The sequence below is a fragment of the Chaetodon trifascialis genome, chromosome 9 (assembly GCF_039877785.1).
Source record: "Chaetodon trifascialis isolate fChaTrf1 chromosome 9, fChaTrf1.hap1, whole genome shotgun sequence".
NCBI lineage: Eukaryota > Metazoa > Chordata > Actinopteri > Chaetodontiformes > Chaetodontidae > Chaetodon > Chaetodon trifascialis.
The window spans coordinates 24,642,660-24,665,976 of NC_092064.1; the positions used below are offsets into that span (position 1 = coordinate 24,642,660).

Sequence of the window (23,317 nt, forward strand, 5' to 3'; positions counted from 1 at the left end):
GTGAGTGAACAGCTTCGATTAGAGAACAAAGGCGGATCATTTTGAAACAGCATTTCACGGAAAGATCTGGTCTGCTTTAGGCGTGTAAAATTAAATAACTCGAACGTCATTTCTATTTCTGGTCATACTGCGGGCTAGAAATCTCGCTTTATGACCAAACATCACCTCATACGTTTATTTATCCTCCCGTATTCAACCTAATAAGGTCCAGCCCACGCGGCATCGTTTTGTCTGCCCAGAAAGACAGAAAGCACATCCACTTAAAGGCTGTCAAACGCATTCCAGCGGACATATTAACCAATCCGCTGAGAGGAGGGCGTAACTCTCCTTACTCCGGCAAAGCAGGAGTATGAATTGAAGTTTAGATTATCAGTGAGCTGCTGCTGGGAGAGAATGGTGCACCTTGGTACCCATAGGTGCGCGATATTATCCAACTCTGATTTCATGTTCGTGCAACTTTAACCGTCATATTTACTTTATAAGGGTGTATGCGCAAAGTTCAACGTGTCCTCTCTGCGGTTCCACACTACAAATGGCTTGGATTATTCCCCCGCATCTGCACGGGACTGGCGCTGCTTTGATTCTGCTTGCCGTGATTCTGACAGGTGATGCAGTTGCGCAGGTTTTTGACAGCTATGGATTATCATACGCCTTGAGGTCCGAGCTGTCAGAGGACACGATATTGGTTGCCAATAATGGGATCCGCGTGCCTTTTGGGAGATCAGTTTTCATTGATCCCATCAACGATTTGGTTATCCAAGTTCAGCCCGGCGATAGATGCAGCATAACAGTCCTGGACAATGACCCCTTATCTCAAAGGCCTGGACAACTGTCTCCGAAAAAGTTTCCGTGTGAATTTGGCCCTAATGACGTGAAGTATTCTCACTTTGGCTCCAGGAGTCCACCGAGGGATAGAGTGAGATTACAACTCAGGTATGACACCCAAACGGACACAATTATAATACCTTTTATGATGGAGGTAGAAGTCATTTTCACACAGCTGGAAGTGCTAACCAAAAATATGCCACTCACTGTTGAGAAATTGCTCGGTACAAGTAACCCCATCGATAGAAGAATTTTAGAATTCACCTATGATAAAAGTGCACAGCAATGCAAAATAGCCTCTCTCTCCAGTGGCAGCGTGCTGCCCAGGTATGGAAAACTTGTGGATGAGAACAGCCTTGGAACAATGGTGGACTGTGATGAATTTATTAAAATGAACATCCATTATCAGCACACATTTGCTTTGAAGTCGCCAAACAGAGATTACATTCCAATGCTTGTGGAGTTACATGATAAGGAAGGCAATTTGCTCAAGCAGGAATTTTTCCAAATTTTGGTGAGGATCAAAGAAGGAGAGGAGAACACAGCTCCCAAACCCAGCTTTGTTGCAATGATGATGATGGAAGTGGACCAGTTTGTAATGACAGCGATAACCATGGATATGCTGGCTGCAGAGGATATTGAGTCCAATCCTGACGAATTAATTTTCAACATCACATCAACCCTGTCCTTTGAGGAGGGCTACATAGTGAGCACAGATGATAGGAATTTACCAATAACCTCATTTTACCAAGGAGACCTCAAAGACTTGAAAATCGCCTACAAACCCCCTGCAGTGGATTCAGACACTGAGCGGATTTTCCAGATTGAGTTTGAGGTTGTGGATACAGAGGGGGCTGTGTCAGACCCTTTCGCTTTCATGATTGTTGTTAAGCCTATGAACACGTTGGCCCCTGTTGTGACTAGGAATACTGGCCAGTTGCTGTATGAGGGTCAGTCCAGGCCTCTGTCCAGTTCACAGAATCTGGAGATCAGCGATGAAGACAATTTAGACAAAGTCAGAATCACTGTGATTGATGGGCTGAGGCATGGAGAATTAACTGTTCTGGGCTCGAGGAGGAAATTTTTCACCCCGGGTGACCTTGACGCTGGAGTTGTAATTTATCAACATGATGGCAGTGACACATACAGTGATAATATTATTTTCAGAATGACAGATGGCACAAATGAGGTGGAGTTTCTGTTTCCGATTACTGTTGTGCCAACTGATGACGAGCCTCCGATAATCAACGCCAACACTGGTTTGGTTTTATTCAAAAACCAAATGATGCCAATCTCCTCACTTATGCTCAGTGCAGCAGACATCGACTCAGAGGATTCCTCGATAAAATTCACAGTGGAGCCTCCCTTTTCCACTATTGGACAGGTGTTGCTCCGTCAGTCTGAGGCCCCAGAAGACCCATCAACATGGAAGTTTAATACAGAGGATGAACTGTATGAGAAAGTTGTGACTGAATGGCTGCAGCAAGATATTACAGACGGTAAACTGTTTTACAAGCACATTGGGCCTCATAGCACCAGCACAGTCATGGATCAGTTTGTGTTTAGAGTTCAAGATGACAATGACCCACCAAACCAATCAGGTGAGAGCTCGTTCATTATCAAAATTCTCCCTGTTGATGACCTCCCACCTGAACTGTACCCTGGCACAACGCTGCAAATGACTGTGCATGAGTATCAGCTTACTCACTTCCGAAAGAAATTCCTCCGTTACACTGACCTGGACTCAGAGGATCGGGATCTAAAATACACAATCATCCAGCCACCGACAGATACAGATGAGAATAGCCCTGCTGTATTGGGATCTCTGGTGTTAACTGAAAAACCAAACACTGAAGTCACAACTTTCACTCAGGCACAAATAAACCATCATAAAATAGCTTATAAACCGCCTGATCTTGAGCTTGGTATTACCACTCATATTTTGCAGTTTAAATACACTGTGGAGGATGTTTCCGGAAATATTGTTGAAGGAGTTTTCACTATATTGTTAAAGCCTGTGGACAACAAGCCTCCTGAAATAACTAACTCTGGATTTACTGTTCTCGAACGTGGCACACATATCATTTCAAGTGCTGAGCTGGACACCACGGACACAGACACAGACCGTAAACAGATATCTTTCACCATCACTCAGCTTCCACTGCATGGCCAGATCCAGTTTACATTCAGTGACATGACAAAAGGAGACACCTTCAGCCTAGAGGATATTGGAAATGGCAGAATTTCGTACATCCATAATGGGGATGAATCCATAGTGGATTCGATACAGATAGATGTCAGCGATGGGGTCCATGTTGTCCCAATTACTATGAAAATTAGTGTGAAGCCAGTTGATGATGAAACTCCAACTATCAGTCTTCCAGCTGGTACAATTGGCTCTTATATAGATGTACTGGAAAATGGAGCAACAGAAATAACAAGTAATGTCATTCAGGGAAGAGATGAGGACACAGATGACCTTCGTCTGACCTTCATTGTGGAGGACCCACCATCATTAGGTGAAATTCTGGTGAAAGGCGTTCCGTCTGTCACATTCACCCAAGCTGATATCATTAACGGCCTTGTGGTCTATGCTCATACCAGTGGGGAGATAGGATTGACCACAAAGGAGGACTTTTTCAATCTCACTTTGACGGACATGTCTGATGAGTGGACTGTTGGAGGAAATAAGATCACAGGTGTCAGAGTGCACGTAACTATTCTTCCCCTGGACAGCCAGGCTCCAGAGGTCTTTGTGGGGCCACAATTCACTGTTGTTGAGGGAGAGAAGAATGTAATTCAAATTCTTCATATAAGCGCTGATGATGTGGACACACCCAATGATGACCTCCTTTGTACAATCATTGTACAGCCAACTTCAGGGTATGTGGAAAATATTTCCCCAGCCCCAGGCTCAGAGAAATCCAGGTCTGGGACTGCTATTAGTGCTTTCACCATCAAGGACATCAGACAGAATCACATTTACTATGTGCAAAGCATTCACAAAGGAGTCGAGCCAGTGGAGGACAGGTTTACGTTCAGATGCTCTGATGGCATCAATTTCTCGGAAAGGCACTTTTTCCCTATCTCCATAATCCCCTCTAATGATGAAAAGCCTGAGATTTACATGAGAGAGTTTGTAGTTATGGAGGGCATGAACATAGTCATTGATACTCCCATTCTGAATGGTGCCGATGCAGATCTCCCCTCTGATCAGCTCACATTCATTATCACCAAACCCCCCAAGCATGGATTTATTCTCAATCAGCTCACTACCGGCACTGTCCCTGTCTCTAACTTCACCTTGGATCAGATCAGGGAGGCCTCCAGCATTGTGTATGAGCATGATGACTCAGAGACCACAGAGGACAGCTTTGATATCGTTCTCACAGATGGAAAGTTCAGTGTAGAGAAAACAGTAATTGTTATGATTATCCCTGTGGATGACGAGACCCCAAGGATGGCAATCAATGACGGCCTTGAAATTGAGATAGGTGAGGTAAAAGTCATAGGCAGCAATGTTTTGAAAGCTACTGATCTGGACTCTGATGATAACACGCTAACTTATATTATTCGCTATGGGCCTGGTCAGGGGTATTTGCAGAGGTCAACGCCTTCTGGGACATTGCAAAATATCACAGTTGGAATGAACTTTACACAGAACGAGGTGGATCAGGGTTTGATTATATACATCCATAATGGGCAAGAGGGGATCCGTGACCTTATCAAATTTGATGTGACAGATGGCATCAACCCTTTGATTGACAGATACTTCTATGTCACAGTAGGTGGCATTGACATGGTTTTCCCAGATGTCATCAATAAAGGTGTATCTCTTAAAGAGGGTGGCAGGGTCACTCTGACAACAGACCTGCTCAGCACCAGTGACCTCAACAGCCCAGATGAACACTTGGTTTTCACAATCACCAGAGCTCCAATGAGAGGACACCTGGAGTGCACAGACACACCTGGGATGCCCATCTCATCCTTTACACAGCTCCAGTTGGCTGGCAACAAAGTCTACTACATCCACACTGCTGACGATGAAGTGAAAATGGATAGCTTTGAATTTGAAGTGACTGACGGCTACAACCCTGTGTTCCGCACCTTCCGCATTTCCATCACTGACGTGGACAATAAAAAGCCTGTGGTGACAATACATGGGCTGGTGGTCACCGAGGGAGAGAACAAACTCATCACGCCTTTTGAACTAACAGTGGAGGACAGAGACACTGTTGACCGCCTCCTGAAGTTCACAGTCACTCAAATCCCAGTCCATGGTCGCCTGCTCTTTAACAACACCCGGCCTGTCAACTCCTTCACAAAACAGGACCTGAATGAGAACATGATCAGCTACAAGCACGATGGCACAGAGAGTGCAGAGGACAGCTTCTCCTTCACTGTCACCGATGGCACTCACACAGACTTCTATGTCTTCCCTGACACAGTATTTGAGACTCGAAAACCTCAAGTGATGACGATTACTATCCTCCCGGTGGACAATGGGGTCCCACAGATTGTGGTGAACAAGGGTGCCCCAACGTTGAGGGTTCTTGAGACTGGCCACTTGGGATTTGTGATCACCAGCAAGACCCTTAAAGCAGAAGACAGAGACAGCATTCAGAATTCTGTGACCTTTAGGATTACTGTTACCCCACAACACGGTTATCTGATCAACCTCAGCAAAGGAAACGCTACCATCACCACCTTCACCCAAGGTAAGAGAGCTGCATTTCAAACAGCTTTGAAATCCTGTGACGTTCTGTTAGATGAAATGTACTGCAGAGGCTCACATTCAAGACAGTGTTTAATTCTTCTGAGACCACTCTCAAACTCATTTCACATTTGCTCACTCTGCTAAATGCATTCCCCTCTGATGCCTAAAAACACTGATTTCAAATATAAAGGTTTTTGTTTTCACTCGAGAGACTGCCTGTTTACAGAGATGAAGTATGCCAGTGCCTCAGGCTGACTAGAGGAGTGCATTTTTCAAACAGTGCCTAATGTATTTCTCTTTGGGAGAGAAGAGGCAGTAATTTGTACATTACCAGAGTTATAATTTTTAATATAGGACAAGGGAATAACGGACATGAGGATAGATAATGTGAACATGCAAACAGGGAGGTGGGGAGGCACTATATTATGGCTCCCAGCAGACCACTGACTTTGCAACCATGAGTACACTAGGGGTGTCTTGGTAAATGCCAAATGTCAGGGTAGCAGCAATGTACAGTCAATATCCATGTATTCTCTGCTTTTATTTACTGAGTAAGTGAGATGCTTTCCCCAAGAGGTCTGTTCAATATTTCAAGAGTTCTCACAAGAGTAAACAGACAGTAAATACAGACGCAATCTCCTGGGCATTTGAAAATTGCGGCTATGCATTTTTATGCATCGGTCCCTTTGAAGGGAAATGTTTTGACATCAAATATTGAAGGCAGCAAGGGCTGTAAAATTTAAAATCTTCCAGATCCAGGGCTATAAAGAAGCCTATCTAGCACCACACTGTCAGGATGGCAAACAGACCACTGTGAGCCCCAACAATCAAGCTATTCTTTACATTCTGTGTCATTTGGGAGTATAATGGATATACATCCCTAGATACCAGACAATTTCTCCTTTCAGATTTCCTCTACACTACAGTGTGCATGTTTCATTACACAGCCTGAGCCTGCTTCTTAAAGCAGAGCATAAGCATGAGCATCATGAGTAGTTATCGACAAATAATCTGTCAGGAACAAATTGGACATTTTTCCCCTCTTGTCATTTAAGACAAATAACTTATAGAAACTTTAGTAGGATATTGTGGTTATTTATGCAAATGTTTCTCTTTTTCAGCTGAAATTGATGACATGAACATATGCTATATTCTGAGGGACAAGGACAATGCTACAAATGACGTCTTCTATTTCTCCATTGAGGACAGTGGTAAGTTACTTTATTTAAACATGCCTTCTTGCAATTATACTATGTAGTAGACACACCACTAAGACTGAAATGAGTTCTTGTCATGCTGACTATGAGGCTGAAAAATGTAATTTTGTTACACTGTGTCAAGTTTAACTTTAAGAAACTTGGGTTCCTTTACGGATGGAAAGAAGAAGCTTGCATTTGCTTCATAATGTGCCTAACTTAGCAAGATTACAAATCCAAAGCTGTGTGCATGGAAGGGAGAGATTTCCAGAACAACAACTCATCAATGAGTCTCATGAGCCAATGAGGTAAATGAGAAGGAAAGAAAAATATACTATGTACAGATTACTTATGTTTACGTTATGCACCATTGATTCCATTCAACCGGTAGGTCTGCCCAAAAAATTTATTTTTTAGAGGTTCCATGCTTTTTAGAGAAAACGCCATTTATCTGAACATCACGTTAGTCATGCTGTGCAGTATGCTGTAGTGTACTTCACACATGATCACCCATTATTTTTTCCATGCAAGCGCCTCCAGATTTAGAAAGTTATGATTGATTGAGCGAGTGAACAATTTGTAGAGCGATTAGTGGAGACCTTCCTTCCACTGTAGATATGTAATCAGGCACGGGCTCAGTGAGTGGTTTGAGGCAATCATGCCGGTGTTGCCGATTCGTAGAAGCAGCGTGCCTGACAGTGTGTCCTTTTTGCTACCCTTCAGCCGTGATGAGGGAGCACAAAGGAACTCTCTAATAGGGGCCCTCTTTTCCCACAAGCACCTCAGAGGGCCCCCGTACACATTTTCTCATCTCTCAGCTCGGGACTAATCTTTGTTGAATACTAGTTGAATAATAGACAGGTTAAAATCAATGCCAACAGGTGGACGGGGTGCTAATGAGTGATCACTAAAATGCATGGGACAGCCTCTTATCGGGAGGTGATACTGAATGAAAGTGCTTTACCTGAGCTGCAGGCAAGTACTAAGCCCATCCAGAGCCCTTTTGTTGCTGACTGAGGTTCAGCTGGTCCATTTATTACTGTCTCAATTGGGTTATTTGTCATGGATCTCTCTGGGCTTCCCTCTCCCTGTCACTTTATGTCTTTCTCTAGCTTCCTTGATGCTTGATGACATACTTGTGTGTCACACTGGTAGTGGTGGTTTACCTTCCAGAACTGGCAATTGTTTCTCATATCATCATACATATCATCATACATATCTCTAAAACATCATTCTATGACATGGGAATTGTGCTTTATAGTTGCACCTAAGTTGCCTGACAAACTGATGAAGAGTCTTGTTGCGTGACCCATCAATAAGGACTCGGCACATACTGCACTGCAGCTTGTGAGTCAGTCAGTGAACATTTTTTAATAAGATTTAAGCTGTGCTGGTGGCTGCCCTAAATCCCCAGACGGAGCCTCCAGCTCTTTGAACAGTCGTGTTGGGGAGGAGCTGAATAGTGTACACTGGCACACAGCTGCACTCTGTCATGTTCAGCAGTGGAAAGCATTCTCCTCCTCACTTCAAGTTTATTGGGAAATTTATCAACTGCATTTGGCAGTTTTGTTTTTTTTTTTTTTAGTGTGAAAAGTTACTTTCATGTTGCAGCTGCTCAGTTGGATTCCAGGAGTTTTTGCCAACAGCTGTGATGAACCATGAAAAGGTGCACTGCTTTCAGTGTGTGAATGACTGCTAATTGATATGTGCAACTGAATCTGTGTATATATTTATTTATTTTAGGGTGGTGATCATTGTGTTTACAGTACATATATACAATAACCAGGATTAAAGGGTTGCAGCAAATGATTCTTGGTTGCTTTTTTTTAAATAATTGATTAATGATTAAATAAATGTCCAAAAATATTGAAAATTGCCCATGACATTTTCCTATGGAGAACAAAGTGAGGTCTTCAAATGCCGGTTAATTTGAAGAATATTAACAGATAAAGCAACAAACCATAGCATTTGAAAAAAACTTTGCATGATTAAATGAATTATTTAAGTTAATGATTTCAGCAATAGTTGTAGCCACTGACATCTGTCATTTTGCCTCTGCTCAAAGATGAGTTTACTGTACTGAGATCAGTGCCCCACACAACTGATTGTTATAGGATTTGTGCGGGCTCCATTGTCAATCCAAAAATAAAGTGACTTACAACCTGCACTCATTACAGGGCAGGGCACTAATTTACTCTTGGCATGTTTTTCCGCAATGGGAGAGTGAATGAAAAGTGTCAAGCCATTCATTGTGCCCAATCCAAATACTTTTGGCAGTCTAACATCTGACCACAAGGCTGTTTTAGCTGTTGAAGCTGAGATCATACTTTCTCTGATAGATGGATTGTCTTGGTACAGGACACAGTCTTGGCTCCCTTAATTTGAGTTCGTCTTGGCAGCGATGCATCTGCTGCTTGATGTGTCAATTAAACTTTAAATGGAGTGTTCAGAGCCCAGATTTAAATCTATGTTGGCCCTGATCAGCGTACACTTCAATAATGACCTTTGCTTTAAGTGCGCAAATATTCATGAGTTTATAAGAACTGCTAAAAAGGATGTCACACCCTTAATAAATTGTTTTGTTTAGCTGGATAAATTAGACTTCCGCAATTCAGACATCAGAAGTTGCTGTTTCACTCAATTAACTTGACTATGTAAAGACACCAGATGAAAAAAAACTTTAAAATAATACTGAAATGACTTCAAAATTGTACTTTGCGTTCTTTGTAATATTCTATAACTTTATAATCATGGGTAATTTCTGTAGTTGATGTGTAATTTTCTCTTCCAGTTTGTTTTTCATTTCATAAAGCTGCCTCCGTGTGCTGTTACAGCTGTATTTAAGGTGCTTTTGTCAAAGATAACTGGGCTTATTTTCTCAGCTGCTTGTGTATCTCACTATTTGTCAAGCTTGTCAGAGCTTTGAATGAATAATCACAGAGGAGTGAAATTACACATATTCATTTGTGGGTGTCTGTTTACTGTTTTGAAGAAACATCACACCTGGACAGCAAAGTCACAGACAGAGGCGTAGGACAGACACCTCTTGACTTAGAAAGTGTGTTGTTTAGAATAATATTGGTATTTGAATGTTTGTGTATCTGTGTGTGTGTGTGTGTGTGTGTGTGTGTGTGTGTGTGTGTGTGTGTGTGTGTGTGTGTGATGGGCAGGGGGCTGCTCCTGTCATTCTAAGTCAGTTAATTGCTGTGTTTCGTTGGACCACAGCCCTCCCCCTTCAGGGGCATTCAGGTGAGCTTACCTGAGCACACACAAGCCCTGGCATTCCCAAGCAGTTGTTTGTGGAGCTGAATCCCCGTCTGCCTCTAGCCAGTCAGTCAGCATCAGGGATGTCCCTACTGACAGACGCACTGCTGTGGCCTTTGTTTTCCCTTGCAGGCACTCACTGCCATCCCATTTTTTTTTCTTTCTCTGAGCTACAAAGAGGCAGCAAAAGATCATTGATTTTTCAGTTCATAAAAATGTGCTGCTTCTGAAGGTCAGACTCAATAGCCTTGGCCAAAGTTTCCTTCAGTTTTCGATTCGACTAGTGAGGCTTGTTTAGTATGTAAAGTGCATAGAGTGTGAAAATCAATAATTCAGATTTGTAGTGGAATGGGTCTGTACCATACAGAGCAAATTCCTGACTGGAACGTGTTTTCTTACATGGCAGCCCCTGAACAGTTTCTAGTGCCAGTCTGCAGCACTCACCTCAACAAGCATGTCTTGTTTGTTATTTCTGCTCCGTGCAGACCAGGTCACTCTGAGAACCTTGACCTGATAAATCCAATCCAAAACCATTTCGGCCTGCAGTAATATCTGCCCAGCAGAGCTTCTACATTTTTCATGTTATCTGTGTGTAATCGCTTGTGACACTGAGTGCATACTTGAATCCATCTCCCTTGTCTTGCCCTCCTGTCTAATCCCAGGTTAGGAGGGATTATCTTTCTCCCCATAGCGTGCTAGAGCGCAATAAAAGTATGGGGGAACATGCACGCACATGCAGTTGCAAGGTTAATATGGACTTTGCGTGTCCTGTAATATCCCCATCGTAGAGCAGGTGATGACTCTGCAGTTTTTCTATGTTTCTACCCTGTTTTTAATGAAACTGTCCCCCCTACGTTTTTCTTGGGCGGTATCACATTCCTCTGCCCTTGAGACCTGGAGTATGAATCATATGCATAGAGTATGTTTTAAGATACAGTAAATTACATAGCTAGTCCAGTTGTTGTGTTTTAAAGAGATTTTAGGGTGTTACATTTTCCTCAACACCCATCTGTGCTGCAGCTAATAAAATATTAGGTAGTCATTTTATTGTTTTGGAAACATATTTTGTGAGAAAACATCTGAGAGTTAATTAGAGGAGCTATTCCTGGGTAACAGCTGCTTCACTTTGGGGATGAAAAACTGAATTACAGAGGGAATTTGGGCTAATCATTTTAGATGGAGATGAAGCATTTTCTGCCATCTTACACGTGTCTGCAGGAACAGACAAACAAAATTTTAGTGAAACATGGCTAAAGCTTCTAAGACCCTTTTACACTGATGTGCCCCCATTTCCTTTTGGAAAACAGAAGGGAAACCCTGCTCGATGATTCCTTTGCTCTGTCTTAATATGCAGCGAAAGTAACTGTGTGGAGTCAAGGTTAACAAAGCAAAGACAAATTCCCAAAAGTATTGAAACCCCAGGCCCAGGCTTGTTCCCTGGATGATGATATGTGTCGTCATTCCTGCCTTAGGATATCAGTCTAGCAGAACTGGGGCTGTTCAAGCACTGAGTTTGTAGAAAATTCTTCTGCTGTGGAAAAAGCTTGCAAGCTGAAGTTTGTGTTATCTGGTTTGAGCGCTGACAGTCAGGAGTCCCATCAACTCCAGAAAAGCTGACGAATACGAGTGTTTTATGCATAGCTCTCCTGCAGTGGCAATAGGAGAAGATAAAACAAACGTGTAAAAATGGAAAACTGATAGGTCCAGCAAAATGAAGCCATTTTGGAATCTTTTATAATGAAAGCAAAATTAAAATCAGTCTCTTAGGGGAGCGTTCCATTTTTGTCTTACTTGATTTTTGGCAAACCATTTAATGAGACCGTGTTCTGACAAATCTGATATTGCCAGAAAACCTCTGAGTCAGTGATGCAACAATCACTGCTGTGACATCTCTCTTTTCACACTAGCAGAGCTTTTGTTCAGTTTCGCAAAAGTCACTCTGGATAATGTGTTTTTGGCCCCTGAAGCCCAGCAGTGGGCCGGAGCTGCTCCCCTCCGGCCTGCTGCATGAGAAGCCTCTGACGGCTGGGCTTAGGCTGTAGTGTCACAACTCTCCCCAGATGATCCTGGGTTTCAGGATTTGAGCCTGTTGTAGAGTTCACCTCCTTTGTACACATGTTTTTACAAAAACATTCACACACACTTGCACACAAAGCATCCACTTATCTATCCATCTCGGGGCCAGCTGCCTGATCCCATAATCAGAGATAAAGCTGGTGCTGCTAAAATGTTGCATCAGGATTCTGGGCATCAACTACAGTTTAATTGATAACCGCTTTGTCTTTGATTTCAAGCTGTTGTCTCTTTTGATTAGAATGCTATGATGTAGGCCAGGAAAACACCAGCTCCTTTCATTTTGATACTATCAGCATTTCAGAATGCCAAGAAAATACAGTAGAGAGGAATTGAAATGTTACACAGTTTGAAGCAAACTCTCCTGAGAAGGTTAGCTTTTTACACACTCCCTATGAAAGCAGTAGGAGTGTGTCTTGAGAATAACGGGGCTCTCATCTCATAAAAGGTGTGGATGAAACCCTTTGGGGATTCTGTGCGTGGATCAAGCTCCCTCCCACCACCACCTGCTTTCCTACACAAGTGGAGCCTGATAGGCAGGATATGAGAAGTCAGCTAGTTGAGAAATGGGAGGGTAGAGCAGTCAGAGGAGATGAAAGATTGAAGTACTCTGTTGGTCCCAGTATTGGTGGGGGCACGGCGTCAAGCTGCTTCCTGTTGCCTGTAGCGATGGCATGAATGTGCTGATGTGCAGTTCACTCTCTAAACACCGCCCGTGTTGACAAGTTGTGAGAGCGCTAATGTAGTAGGTGAGCTCTGCAGGTATGCAGCCTCATCTACATATGAATAGAAATTATTTTGATGTTTGCCGTAGACTTGATTAGTTTATTGCAAATATCAACTATTTTCTTCTTCTTTCTGGAGATTTGAGGAACATTCAAAAAAATATTCACATCAGCAACCTTGGAAATGTCCAGAGCTCAGATCAATCCTTCCCCAGCGAAGAATACTGGAGAATGTCTTGCTGCCTGAAATTAACTAGACCATGTCTGGGCTTATCTTGGTCTTCCAGGATATGGGCTTGGAATGATGAGTTACATATTAGCAAGCAAGTGGGAAGAGGGAAACAAAGGCAGGACTACTGGCCTATCTGATACAGCATTTGCATTTAGCTCCTTAAATCCCCAAGTAATTGGCTGAAGCTATTACAATTACTACAAAATAGTTCAGTAATAATTTAAAGGTTATCACTGGTCAATGAGTCATATGCAGTTTTTTTTCAGCACATTGTGTTTCATTACAAGGAGCATCCATTTAGTGCAATTGGTGCCTCGTGATACCTTTGGGATAGTCAGCTAACAGATTTAATTTGCACTTAATTTGCCTTCTAAAGAGAGGTGATCATGTTGTAAAGGGCATTCAGTGTGCATGAGTTGTCACACAGAGAGCTGAAGGCAACAATGCAGCTTTGACATTTAGCTTTTGTCCTTCAGATCCAATAGTTTTTCTGTCTGTGAAATAGAGCTCATCACATCTTATTACTTTGTTTCATTCCTCGGGGTGCTCCTTATACCAGGACGTGCATCTTTGAACACCCAGTGTCTCTGAATTGCAGCCGGATGGAGAGAGCAGCTTTTTGAACTTCTTTTTTTGTTCGTTATGTAGGTCTGTGGTAATTTCCAAGTTGTTGGGTTTTGGAAATATTGTAACTGTTATTACTCTATCCGTTATTGTCTCTGTCAGTGAGCTTCTGAGCACTGCTGCTCTTTAATGTTAACGTCAGTCAGCTAAAAAAAACATAGTAGCTGCCACATCAGCTCACTCTAGTATCAACTGTAGACTTACTCTGACTAATATAGTTATTATACCTTGAACTGGTGTACCATAGTTCTTCCAAGACTTTATTACTAAGACATACATGTTACAAAGAGTAAAGGTACATTTTTTGAACTGATCTGTAATAACATAGGATAACACTTTATTAATGGCCAGCTGGTACATCACATGTTGCACATCCAACTTTGACAAATGGCATTAAAGATATATTGTGTCACATCATCAGTTGGCCATGTCAAGAAGCTGATGGCAAACTTCACACAGCATTTTCCAATACATTTCACTGAAATCATGAAAGTAATATACTACATGTAAATAATGCAAGAGTAACTGAATATGAAGCCATTCAAATCTCCATATTATGAAGTGTGGTGTATAATTACTGCACACAAGTATGTCTCTGAATCTTATTGCAATGGCAGTAGTGTCTCTGACTTTGCACCAAAGGTTTGTTGAGATTTTCCCAATATAAAATAACATTCTCCAACAAAGACATCCAGAAGTTTACAGTAATTCAAATGCAAGGAAAAATACTTGCGGCTTTTTTTTTTTTTTTTTTTTGCACACATCCTTAGAAGTAATCTTCTTTGAACATACCTGCACATATTTTCGAACCCTGGGTTTGTTCCACTGCAGGCTAATCTTCAGTCCAATATTACAAGAAGGAGACAATAACAACACTAAACCCTTCGACGTTTTCTTCCCTCTTTTCATGAACGCAGACTAGCATGCTTATCTTTAATATGCAGGTTTGCGCAGTTCTACTTGAAGGCCCCCTTTCACCAGTAATAAACAAAAAACCAAGAGTCATTTAACACTTCTTTAGGAATTACCATTTCAGCTTTTCAGGCAGCTTTTTCCTCCCAGGCAAAAGCCTTTAACATGTGAGGATTTGCAAGTAACAACTGTGAAATGCAGCTGAAACATGTTGTTATAAATGAAACCAACGGAGGCTGGCCCTGAGAACAGTCTCGACAAACACCCGGCTCTATTAGTATGGAGCTCATGTGTCTGTGGGACTGGGATGGGGTTTTATATTCTATGGCCTCACACTGCTGCTTTCAGCAAACAGTCCACCATTATCCGGTCTGACAAGAGAGCAAACACTGTGCATTCAAGGGTCAAGAAAAAGCACGTCCCCCTCTCTTTGTCAAGTCCCTTCATCCTGCATCCTTATGTTGCTTTGTTTTCTCTCACATTTTCGCACTTCCCCTTGTATCTCCTTGTTATTTCACTGTTCTTTCCTATTCAGACACCAGCAGCATTGGAGAGTTGACGTACATTTAACACACACACACACACACACACACACACACACACACACACACACACACACACACACACACACACACACTCCAGGGACAGGCACAGATTTTTGTCTTCAGGAGCTCATCTCTCTAGTCAGGAAGTGTGTGATACGATCTTGGTTTTCCAAGAAGAGTTCAGAAGGAGGGCTGCATGTTATTCGTTTACAACTTACTATTCAGGAATGATTCATATAATGAGCTCATATATAATGCTTAAGTGGTTGCAGATATATTTCCCCCTTACACATCTTCTACTTTATCATTTCCAGTATGCAAACGATTTGCTAAAGCTTCCTCAGTAACTTTGGCCTTGTGGCTGTCCTGGCATTCACACTGTACGTAATTGACTGGTAATGAGCACAAAACTCTTGATTTTAAATCCACAACGACCTTTACATGTGAATGCAGAGGAAAGCCCTGCAGCTGCTAATTCAGCCTTTTGTTGTTATTTCCCCTGCTATTGAGATTTCAGGCTTTTGCTCTCTAAACCGTGTGGCTGACTGTTAATTAAGACACTTGAGGCTGCATCCTCTTTGACAGACAGGAATGCCATTCAAGGGCAATCAAGGAATACTTTGCCTGACCTCACCTCCACAATCGAAGCAAAGCCCTCAGCAATGACTCCCTTGGATGCATTCTGAAACTCAGTGTCAGCTAATTGATTTACTTACTCGCTACAGAGATACAGGAGAATTAGTCTTTTCATCATTTTCAGGTGCAATATTCATCATTCTGCTGAGCAAGGCTAAACAATAAAAGATGTTGAATGGTCTGAATGTCAGCGTAATGACACTGTAAATTATTCAGATGCCTATGTATTTAATGGCAAGGTAAGGAATTGTTCCAGATCTTTTCAAACTGAGTAAATATTAATCATGATCTTGTTAATAATTACATCTTAGCCATAAAGAAGGAAATACCTTCAAATAACTTGTGCCCACCCGAGTCTGAACCGTGTGTTTTCCAGCCCTAATGATGTATAGTCAGGGATAATTCCTGACCCTGGATGCTTGGCAGGACACCCTGTGCCCCTGCTTGGAAATCAGCAAGCCGCAACAGAGCAGATCTTCTGCAGAGTTGTGCATCCAAAGTTGGCCACTTGCTAATCCTTAAGGTGTTTAGAAAGATTCTGTTTCAACTAATATTTCCAGGCGAGTCTAATAGGATTATACTTGAAAACCCAGAATGTTTGCATGTATGTGACGCTAGTAATTTCTAGAGATGGAGAAGTAGTGACCCAGCAAATGTCCAAAGGGCACTCTGTTGAGTTGTTTATCTGCTGTTTGGAATTCTTTTCCACATTTCTGTTTTTTAGCAAGTCAATTTTGAACATTCCTCAGTAACTTTAAAAAAATATCTCACCCAGTTAATGCATGCGCTTTGTGTGTTGTTTGCCACGAATGACAAATGATGTCATTTGTGGCAGTGTGTGGGGACAGTCGAGCGTGAAGCAGACTTCCAGGTCAGGAGTGACCTTCCCCTACAATCACATTGTACAGTATTTCCTCTGACACATTTCTCTCCTGGGCCACAAATAAAGGAGCCCCATCTGAAATAAGAGCCCTGGGAATTCCTCACTGCCCTTCCACACAGGCGAGGGTGGTCCTACTTTGTGACTCAGGAAGAAAGTCACAACAAGTAGTTTCCACAACAACCTTGTGCTGCAATTTGGAATCAAAAACAGAAAGTGTGGGAACAGGATGAAAGTTGTTGCTTTGCTTAAAAGGTTTCTTACTGTCACTCAAACTGTGAAGGACAACATTTATAAGCATACTGAAGCACATTTTTGGTTCACAGAAGGCACATTTAAATCTCAAACTAATAAGTTAAGTGCTTTACCTTGAATGACTTTCTGTGGATGTTGGTTAATGGTGTAGCATTTTCAAAATAGGCTCTTGTTCTCGTGAGCTATTCAGTTTCTGTGCCCATCCATCCGTCACTGTGATATATCAACTCGAGGAGTTGAAGTGATAGTTTGTCAGTGTTAATGTCAGATCTTGCCTGCATAGTGCTGAACAAGGAGAAGAATACAATCATTTATGCGCATACATGCATACGCACATACATATTATGTATGTATGTATATATATATGTGTGTGTGTATATATATACACACACAGTGAATACCTTTGCATTCCAGATTTAGAATATGTCGCACTTAGAGTTGAATCACCTCTATAGTAGTGGTTCAGATGTTAATCTCAAAGAACTTTCCCTGCTGAGAGCAAAGCCTTGCTTGCTTTAAGCCTTGCATGGCTCTCTGACCCAACACTTTTGTTCAGAGGTGCCTTTGGCCTTTCTTTCAGACCCCTCAAATGTCGCCTCAGAGTGACCACAGTGTCAAAGCGGACACAGAGGTGACAGCTGCCAGAAAGGACCCTGTGGAGCAGCCACATTTATGGCAGGCCAGTTCCCTGAAAGGCTGTGCTGGTTGAAAAGGGTTTAGAGCCTGTGAAATCATAACAGTTCTAAATCTTTCAAGCCACGGCCAACTCGTTACTGCTGATACAAGGCTTAGGGTGATTAGACCATATCTGTCTCTCCCTCCTCTGCCATGTGCTTTCTTTCTTTCAACAGGATTATCATATCCCTTTTCCCTTAATTGGAGAGATGAAAAGTATGCTGGTATGGCCTGGAACATTATGGAACCCAAAGACAACTCATTTTATAGAGTCAATGTAAGCTGTGATGACAGGATGCTGTTTCTTTTCTCTTCATTACAAACATGACACTTTAGAATAGATTTTCTTTAGAACAATATTTGCTATTGATTGTTCTCTAACTTAGATATAAAGTCAGCTGGCCATTTCTTCTGTGAGTCCTGGAAGCAGCATGGAGCTTAAAATGTCAAATGAAATCCTTCTGCCACAGCAGAATTTAAAATGAACAATATTAAAAGTATAAAGACCCAGCAACGGCACGAAGAGACCGCAATGTTCATCAAACGCTGCTGTATCAAAGTTTTTTTCAAGGGGAAATGTTGCCCTGGATGAAGATCCTATCTTCTGGGCACCATGAATATTGATATAATCATCAGGATTAATCCAAAGCTTTGCAGCAGCATATTATTAATTGTTGCAATGCCTAGCGAATGATCAAAATGTTGGATAGACAGAGCAATAGACTGACTAACACATATCTCTTGGCCATGCTGCTCAGATCTGAAAACCAAAGAGGGAATTTTTGTAAATAATTACTTTTTGCTGTTTACTCAAGAAGAATAGTACCTATTAAATAAAGATTCAGGGGCTTTTTTAAATTGTGTAACTATTGTGAGTGAATTGTCTTAAACAAGGTTCTTAAATCTGCTTCATAAGACTTTGTGGCTCCCAGTGCAGGTGCAAAAACTCCCTATCCAGCATTTTGTTATGCACATGATTAAATATTTGCATGCATGTCAACAAGTGAAGTCTGGGAGAATGAAGTGCTCATTTACATTTTATAAAGGGTTTCCTTGTCTGCCTGCCCATAAAGCTAATTTTACCATTTACCATAGTATGATTTAGTATTTAGATAATTCAGTGAGTTAACTGTCTGTTACAATTAGTGGCCAGGCAAGTAAATGGAAGTAAACCCAATGATGCAGACTTAACAAAAGACAGGGCGGAAACCACTCAAATAATTTATTTAACAAAATCCAACTGAATTCAAAAATCCTAAAACAAAAGCAAGCTCCAGGAATACAAGACCCGGATCAAAAACAACAGAGATGCCAGAAACTATTTGAGAAAAACTTAGAGGAACCACCAACAGACCAGACAAAGGGAAACACACTCACTTAAATAGACAGGGGAGGAGAACTAATTACACACAGGTGGACACAAACAATCACGAGGGCGGGAAAACACAGGAAGTAAAGTAAACTTGGACACACAAGAGATGGATACAAAATAAAACAGGAAATATCAAAACTAACCAGTCCAGAGCCTAACACCGTCACTGTAAAGACATCTTAATTTGGCATTTCCTTAACATTAAAGTTTTCCCTGTTTAAGAAAACAGCTAAATGAAAAGTTTAGTAACATTTTTGTTTTTGATTGAACTGTCTCATTAAGCTCAAACTGTACATGTGAAAGTAGAGGGCCCTTCACTTTTTTTTGCTAAAATTGTTTAAATCGTTTTTTTTCCTGCATCATGACAATGAAAACAGGATTTTAGAGGTTTTTGCAGATGGTTAAAAAGAAAAAACTGAGATATGACATTGACATGAGTATTCAGTACTTAGTTGAGGCACCTTTGGCGGCAACTACAGCCTCGAGTCTTCTTGGGTATGACGAGACAAGCTTTGCACACCTGGATTTGGGGATTTTTGGACTCTGCAGCTCCACTCAAAGCTTTCCCAGATTGGATGGACGCCATGGGTGGACATCTATCTACATGTCTCTCCAGAGATGTTCATATGGGTTCAAATCCAGGCTCTGGCTGGGCCTCAAGGACAATCACAGAGTTGACTGCAAGCTACTTCTTGTGGTAAAGTGCACTACTGATACTAAAACTGCTTGGCTTCCAGTTTCCCTAACTGCAGCCTTTTAGAGTAGTGGTAATGATAGAAAGGGGTTATTCTTCAGCAGTAAGTAGATTTAATGTGAATTTATTGTGAAATAAAGACATGGTAAAAGAATGAGCTCCCATGGCTTTGTCTTCGCATGTGGGCCGAAACTAAATTAAAATCTAAAAGCATTTTGCTGGTCCTGTGCACAGCTGCTCATCTATCGCTATAGTATGTTGCTTGATGTTTCACTGCTACAGTAGATTACAGTTATGGCAGATCATGGAGATTGTTGGCATACTCAGTCCATTTGCAGTATATGATCATTAAGTATTTTTAGATGTATTGTGTGTATTGAGCAGGAATCACAGGCTAGTCCCAATTTATCCTCCTTAATCAGAGTGGTGCTGGCTCTGTGGGCAAAAGGCCGCCTGTCTGTCTGCCTGGCTGAATGAACAGACGAGGGTCCATGGGGCATCGTGGCCCCACGATGCTTGACGGTGACCAAATAAGGGCTGTCTGCAACATGTATGCAGGGAGGAGACGGGGGCACTAAGTTGGCACAGTCCAGTCCCTCACATTCTTTGGCCTCTTTCAAAAGGCTTCTGTCCCTCATCACACATCCACTGTGTGAGTGGACAGAACTCGTGTAGAGCAGTGCAGCTACATGAGCTGGACAAGGGGTTTTGTGAAGAGGCTGCATTATTATGTAGAGAGACTTACATTATGCCAGAGTGCCACAACATATACTTGAAAAATCAACAAGACAGCATGTCACTTAATTCAGTGAATGAAGTAAGATGACCAGCACTGGAATTTGAAGGATTCTTGCTATAATCACATGATTTTAATTCTTAATTTTTAATTCGAACATGGATATCATACAGAAATACTGTCTAATATAAAGTGTACCTGGTATGAGCAGCTTATGCAATGCATTCACTGCATAACATGTATGTTTTTGCACTGAGCTGCACAGCAATACAGAGAGCTGAACATTGGAGATACCAATATTGTTCACTAAATTCTGTCTCAGTGCTGTGAGTACTGGTTAAAGATTAACTCTGGTGTTTTCCTTGGGGCCTCTTTGAAGTGGACTTACTCCAACCCCTGCTTATCTTAATTAGAAAGAAATCTGGAGGAGTGAAGTGGTCCTCTGGAAACGAGCACCTCCACTCTCCAGCTCCCCGAAGGCCATGCTGCAGCTTTAGCAGGACTTTAAGGCCTCCTCGACTCGGTATTTCTTCGTGCCGTGGTTGGACTGGGAGTATAAACTGTGAACATAAATTCTTTTTTGTGGCATTTGAAAGTGCTGCCTTCTGATGTATCATACTCCTTACTGGAAATGAAGAATGAATAATTGATAGAGCCACTTTGTGTTTGTGAATACTTTTGAAGGCAAGCAGGTGTTTAACATGATTCATTCTGAAAGGGAAAGCTGCCTCTTTGAGGCTTAACGTGACATGCAGGCTGTTTCTTCGGTCTCATGTAAATGATTATGCAAACATGTAACCATTCTATCTTCTTATTGAAATGTATGAGGTACATGAGATAAATCGTACCGTTAAGCTGAGTGTTTGATTATAGAGAGATGATGCATATCATTTATATTCTCCATTTTCTAGAATTATACCTGGGATCTAGAGTATCAGCTGTGTTTCAACTATTACAAAGTCTGTGCCGAGTGAAGTCAGATAAATAGCCAAGACCTTCTAGGTTTCCATTACCTCAGTGGAAGACAGGCTCCTTCACGACTCAGAGATCACACATGAAGTGTTTACTGGTGGCATGCGTGCCATATTTTTGGCTTTAATCCAAATGGAGTAGGGAGGTCCTGTCATACAAAGGTCTCCTGTCTCCAGAAGAAGGATGTGGAACACACAGGAAGCAAAATTCTGCCCTATGGTAGACCTCAAGAATGCACGTGGTATAAAATGTATGACTTGAGACATTTTCATGATAAAAAAAACATGTTTTGCAACTCTATTACTGCTTTATATACAACAATAATGAGTCAACCTTGACATTTGCAATATTTGTGCACCAGAAAGTGTTAACTTTTGAATGTCCCTTATGGTAATTTCAATGCAGTCATGTAAAACTGAACATAACACAAACACTCTGCAGTATACTCAGCACATGAAGCACGCTGCATTAGTGATAGCGCCTTATTTGGGATTAAGAGAGGAGAGGGCTGTGCGCATGAACAGTGACTCGAAGGCTGAGCCGACCAACGAAAGAACACCAAGTGTCTACTATAGAAAAAAGTAATATTATGTTTCACCAGTTAAAAACATAATTTAGGGCATTGCAAGTTTCAAGGAAATGCAGAGACAAATTCTTCTCGTATGAACTGTGAAGGAAACAATGCTTTCAGTCATAATATGGTCAGGGACTCATTAGCATTGCTGTACACACCTGTGTTGAAATGGTGTCAAATAAAAAGAAATCCCTATTTTCAAAGAGATACAGAAATTCTGTGTTCATCAGAATTTAATGAAGTGTGTACAACTAAATGATTCAAACATTTGGTCAATTTTGCAGGAGAAAATAAAACAGGTTCTCCTCTCATTTCTGTTCAGGCTTCACAGTTTCTGCAGCCTTTTGTCCCAATTACAGCTCGCTGTTGATATCACCAAGTCTGTCTGAAGTTCGCTCTGGACTGGATCGATAAGTTCAAGGAATGTCAGCATCTGTCTTTTGTATTCTTCTTCTTTCCAGCATTTTTGATAAAGCCCATTAGTCCGGGTAACCATAACTACAAAGATAAATTACGGAAAGTCATGTTTCTTTAGCTTCATCCTTAGTCTTCACAGCTTTAAGTCATCTATGTGGTAGAAAACATCAAAGTACCTCCATGTGGTCATTATGGATTAAAGAACTTTATTCAACTAAATGATTTAAATGAGCTGCTGGATTTGTGTGAGATGGGGGGAAAAGAACACTTTGTGCTCCCCGTTGTCCTTGTGCGTCACACTGACTTTGTCCTTTTTCTCCAGTTACAGCTCATATTGTCAAAAAGAATCAGTGTCAGGGGCATTAAGACCCTATTTTTTCTGTGTGAGGAGGTGTGTACACTGTTAGACCAAAGGCAAAAGCTCTGAACAGGTGCAGAGAACATTTCACATGCGCGCACACACTCGAACACACAAACTCGTAAATGCATGCACCCTCACACGTAATAAAATACCCAGGGTGAATGTGTATAGGTCTCACTTTGCCCTTTGAGAAAGGAAATGGACACAGTGGAGCGGTCAGCAGGACGTAACAGATTTACTGGCCGTAACAACTGGGGTGGGGCAGCGCAGAGACTTTCAGACGTGCCTAACACAAACAGCAGCAGCACTCTGAACCTCTGAACAATGCCCCTACACCCTCCCAGCAGTTTCACTTTTATTCCACCACTTTCAGAACTGCCAGATGTTTAGTGGCTCAGTCATCTGTATCTCACTATTCTCATCCAGGCCAGCAGCAGGCAGCAGCTCTCACTGTGCAGTCTGGTGGATGCATGCTGATTTTCAGGAACATTAAAGTGCGGTGTGGTTTCTGTATGAGTCTGCGTGTGTGCGTCTTTGCACGTCTGTGTACCTGTGTGTGTGTTTGATGCCAATGTATGCGGCTCTGCTTTGAGTCTTCATGGTCAAATGGTAGCTGCAATGCCTGCCAGGAC

The 23,317-nt window shown here is 41.8% G+C and overlaps 1 protein-coding gene across 1 annotated transcript in view; it reads left to right on the forward strand.

Annotated features, from left to right (window-relative positions):
• Nucleotides 1–397: 397 nt before the first annotated feature.
• Nucleotides 398–23,317, forward strand: part of frem2b (FRAS1 related extracellular matrix 2b) — a 51,504-nt gene continuing 28,584 nt past the window's right edge. The window contains exons 1-2 of the mRNA XM_070969624.1: nt 398–5,543; nt 6,664–6,753. Coding sequence (XP_070825725.1) covers nt 533–5,543; nt 6,664–6,753 — 5,101 coding nt within the window. The 5' untranslated portion in view covers nt 398–532. The remainder of the gene's footprint in view (nt 5,544–6,663; nt 6,754–23,317) is intronic.